General features: G+C 35.1%; 1 protein-coding gene across 1 annotated transcript; it reads right to left on the bottom strand.

The window, feature by feature from the left end:
- Positions 1 to 95: 95 nt before the first annotated feature.
- On the bottom strand, positions 96 to 2,664 carry LOC110444656 (serine/threonine-protein kinase STK11-like; the record flags this gene model as incomplete). The annotated part of the gene is made up of 4 exons (XM_021489018.1): positions 2,237 to 2,664; positions 1,427 to 1,510; positions 627 to 716; positions 96 to 228 (listed from the first exon to the last, which is right to left on the bottom strand). Coding segments are annotated over exons 1-4 (639 nt in total), but the record flags the coding sequence as incomplete, so codon positions are not given.
- Positions 2,665 to 3,594: the final 930 nt, after the last annotated feature.

Here is a 3,594-nt window from a genome sequence, read left to right as displayed (position 1 = left end):
GGAGTGCCTCGTTACTGGTAAAATCTGTTTAAGAAGGGATAGGTTGAATCCTGAGCATTAGCTTATGATAAAAATACACGAAATCCTGGCCCTACCTCTGCCACTCCCAGGTCTGTTATCCTCAAGGTCTCGTCTGTGGTCAGAAGCAAGTTACTTGGCTTGATGTCTTTGTGTACAATGCCCTGTCCATGCAAATATTCTAGACCCTCAACCAGCTGACCAAAATAACTGTGGAAGAAAAAATATGTACAATGTAACTGATAATGTTTATATGATGAAGCTAGTGAATTGAAGTGATCTATTAAGGTGGAGTGATCCGTTAAGTTACACAATTCAAAACGAAAAAAACAATTCATTTCTCAATATCAAGTCGTTATACACCTCACTGCTTAGACATTATTGCATTTGAATTATACATGAAAAATTATTAATTCTGGCTGAACATTTTAACAAACATACAGTGGGCAATATATTGATGCTGAAAATATTGCTAGTTTGCTACCATATATTTTTTTGTATGGTGACAAAGTCATTACAGTGGAACAATCAAATGACAGAAAGCTATAGGCTACAAAACCAGTAAATGTTTATGACCTACTGGATACATTTCTAAAGGCAGCACTTACTTGTGTGACTGACAGATAGGAAATTTCTTGTCTTTGGTACTCTCCAGCATCTCCTGGAGTTCACAAACACAGTACTCCATAATCAGGTACCTACACAACGGTCAAGGTCTATACATGTGCACGTCTCTCATGACAAAACTATAACCACCACAAAACGTTACTCAAACCAATGCTAGTCTAATTAGTGGGGGTTTTGATATCAATTTAGACTGAAAGCTTCAGGTTTACTGAAGCAAAATACAACTCATTGGATGGCATTCATTCAACTCATTTCAATATTTCTAAAAATAATTTCTTAGTATTTCCATTATTACAGACTACTGGCATGGTATGTATGTATATATTCTGATTGCTGATTCTAGGTCTGCATGCTAACAGCCATAAGACATTTTCATTTTGATAAAAAGCCCCATAGCCCAAACTTTAAGTAGAATTGAACTATTTTAAAATCACTGAATTGTACATTTGTACAACATGAAACGTGATACTAAATAGCTTCCTTAAAACTTAAACTAGTTCCTTTTCTTTGGGGGGGGGGGATTGCTTTGTATTAGGAAAAATAGAGGTCACTAGCCAGTGCATTAGGGGGTCTAGTCGCATTGTTGATCTTAATTATAAATTGTTTTTACCAACAGAGCAGCTGAGATAGCTGAGAGGTAAAGGCATCTGACTGTCTACAATCAGTCGCCAAGAACTGGCTGCATGCAGGTTGGTGGTTTTTCTATAGGAACTACAGTTTTTCTCCACCACAAAAACCACCAGAAGATCGTGATAATAAACGAAACAATTTTTTAGGATACATTTTCTGCTTCTCGTCATTGACATGAACATCAAGAAGTCTTATAACATGACGATGCTGAAGTCTCTTTAGTAATTGAATTTCTCTGAAATGAAAAGAAGAAATATCTTTAAAAGATAATCAGCAAAGTTTATAACAATATATGTCAGGTGAAGAGTTACAATATGATTTTTTCCATATATCGTTAATTTCATAATGTTTGCCTGTATACAGCACTATAGTACTACAGTAACACATAATTTAAAGTATATGTACTACAAATAGATTGGCAGGAATTTTGCACCCTTTAATAAAACTAATAGAGGATCACCTTAAGATGATGATGTAAAGGAAATGATTGCAAACTGACACTGTCCAGGTAAAACCAAAGACTAAACGCTGGTAAATACATTAAGTACCTTACAGTACAACTTAACTGTATATCATAAATAATCTGTTAATTAAGTTATATCCATTTATTCTGTAATTTCTGCCAAACGGTACCTATCTGCTGGTTTCTCAGTCAGTGCTAGAAACTCTTTCTAGCATAGTCAGTTACAAATGCATCTATATAGTGACTACCTTAGTTTTGCTGAAAGCATCATAAGGCTTTTCTCAGCTTTTGGTAAAGGGGCTTCATCAATTAAAATGCACTTAAATGACTTTATAATAGATTTGCTGTATGTATGTATAGTTCTAATCATAATAAGTATCATGTATGTATGTATGTATGTATATGCAGAGGCAGAAAAGGATGCTCATTGGTTGAAAAGGAAAGTGAAGATCAAGAAGGAAGCATTGATCATATTATTCTAGTAGATACAAAACACACCTTTGAACATTTTGTTCTCCATTTGGAATCTTTCTCAATTTCCTCCTTTTTAAGATTTTGACAGCACGTCGACATAAGCTTTCCGTGTCAATACATTCTTTGACTTTTCCGTAAGATCCTTCGCCTAGCATATCACCCATCAGATATTTCCCTATCAGTTTAGCTTTCCGCCGACGAGGCTGATACACGATTTCGTTGGAGTCAACCCGATGGATAATAAATGGCACTTCATCTGGATCTTCCATGATGGATATGAAAGGATCCATGCGGACATGGGGATACTCATCCTCAACAAGCGTCATCGCTTGCGGCACCATGTCTCCATCTGCCATAGCTGCTGGAAATAGGCGAAACTATCCACCGAAAAACTCATTACAACGTTTTTAATTTGACTCTACGGACTGCAGACTCCATATTGTTTTGTCAAATGGAGGCTATTTCCAGTCACGTGATTGACCGATTTATCAACAAGGGAGGCTATTCCTGTAAATAAAAAGGTCTAATGGGTCTGCATGTATGGTTCACAATATATCAGTATAATACCGTCTCGGAAACGTAAGAGGTGAGGCGAAAAGTCTTGCCTTTGTACTCATGAGCTAACATCATTAATGCATTCAATTCATACTGTATTTTTTTTCATAAGAAATACACAATATTTAGTATTAAAGCTTACATGTTAAATTCAGAGAATTGCAAAAGCCGCGGGGAGGCTTTTGGTTTTCTCTGACGACACAAATATTGCCTTATTAATAAAACTTGTATTTTAACTGATAGAAATAGTGTAGGGAGTATGATACGATTATTCACAAAATATACATTTTTTATCAATTACACCACGGAATTTATACAGCACGGTGACTATAACCGTCGCCATCAGAATAATTTCGTTGTTAAGTTTAAATAAGAGCTTCTTTTATTCCAACATAATGCAAACGGACAGTATAAAAGTTGACACAACTTAAGTACCTCTGTCTGTGACTAGTAAACGCAACCAATAGCTGAAATATTTATAACTTCATACAATAGCCAATTAAAACGGTAAGGATAGCTATATTAAATGCGTTCATCTGTAAATTGTTTCGGTTAAAATGTTTAAGTAAAGTCTCTTCTCTACGTTTATTGGAATGGAGAATACCAACGAATGCAGTTTTTTCGGTTCAATATATATAGATATAGGTATGTTTGTTATAGCAAGGAATAAGCTTAAATTTGCAATCAAAGTACGTGGTAATAGATAATATAATAATAAAATGTAACCTTATTTTGACCAAGAACAGATGATACCACGGACTAATCTAATTCCGTGATGATACTGATGTTATCTCACTTCACCTTCTTTTCATGAAGATATCTGTATA

The sequence above is a fragment of the Mizuhopecten yessoensis genome, unplaced genomic scaffold, assembly GCF_002113885.1.
Source record: "Mizuhopecten yessoensis strain PY_sf001 unplaced genomic scaffold, ASM211388v2 hete_36158122, whole genome shotgun sequence".
NCBI lineage: Eukaryota > Metazoa > Mollusca > Bivalvia > Pectinida > Pectinidae > Mizuhopecten > Mizuhopecten yessoensis.
The sequence above is the reverse complement of the archived record's forward strand: the minus strand, read 5'-3'. Positions and strand labels throughout refer to the sequence as shown.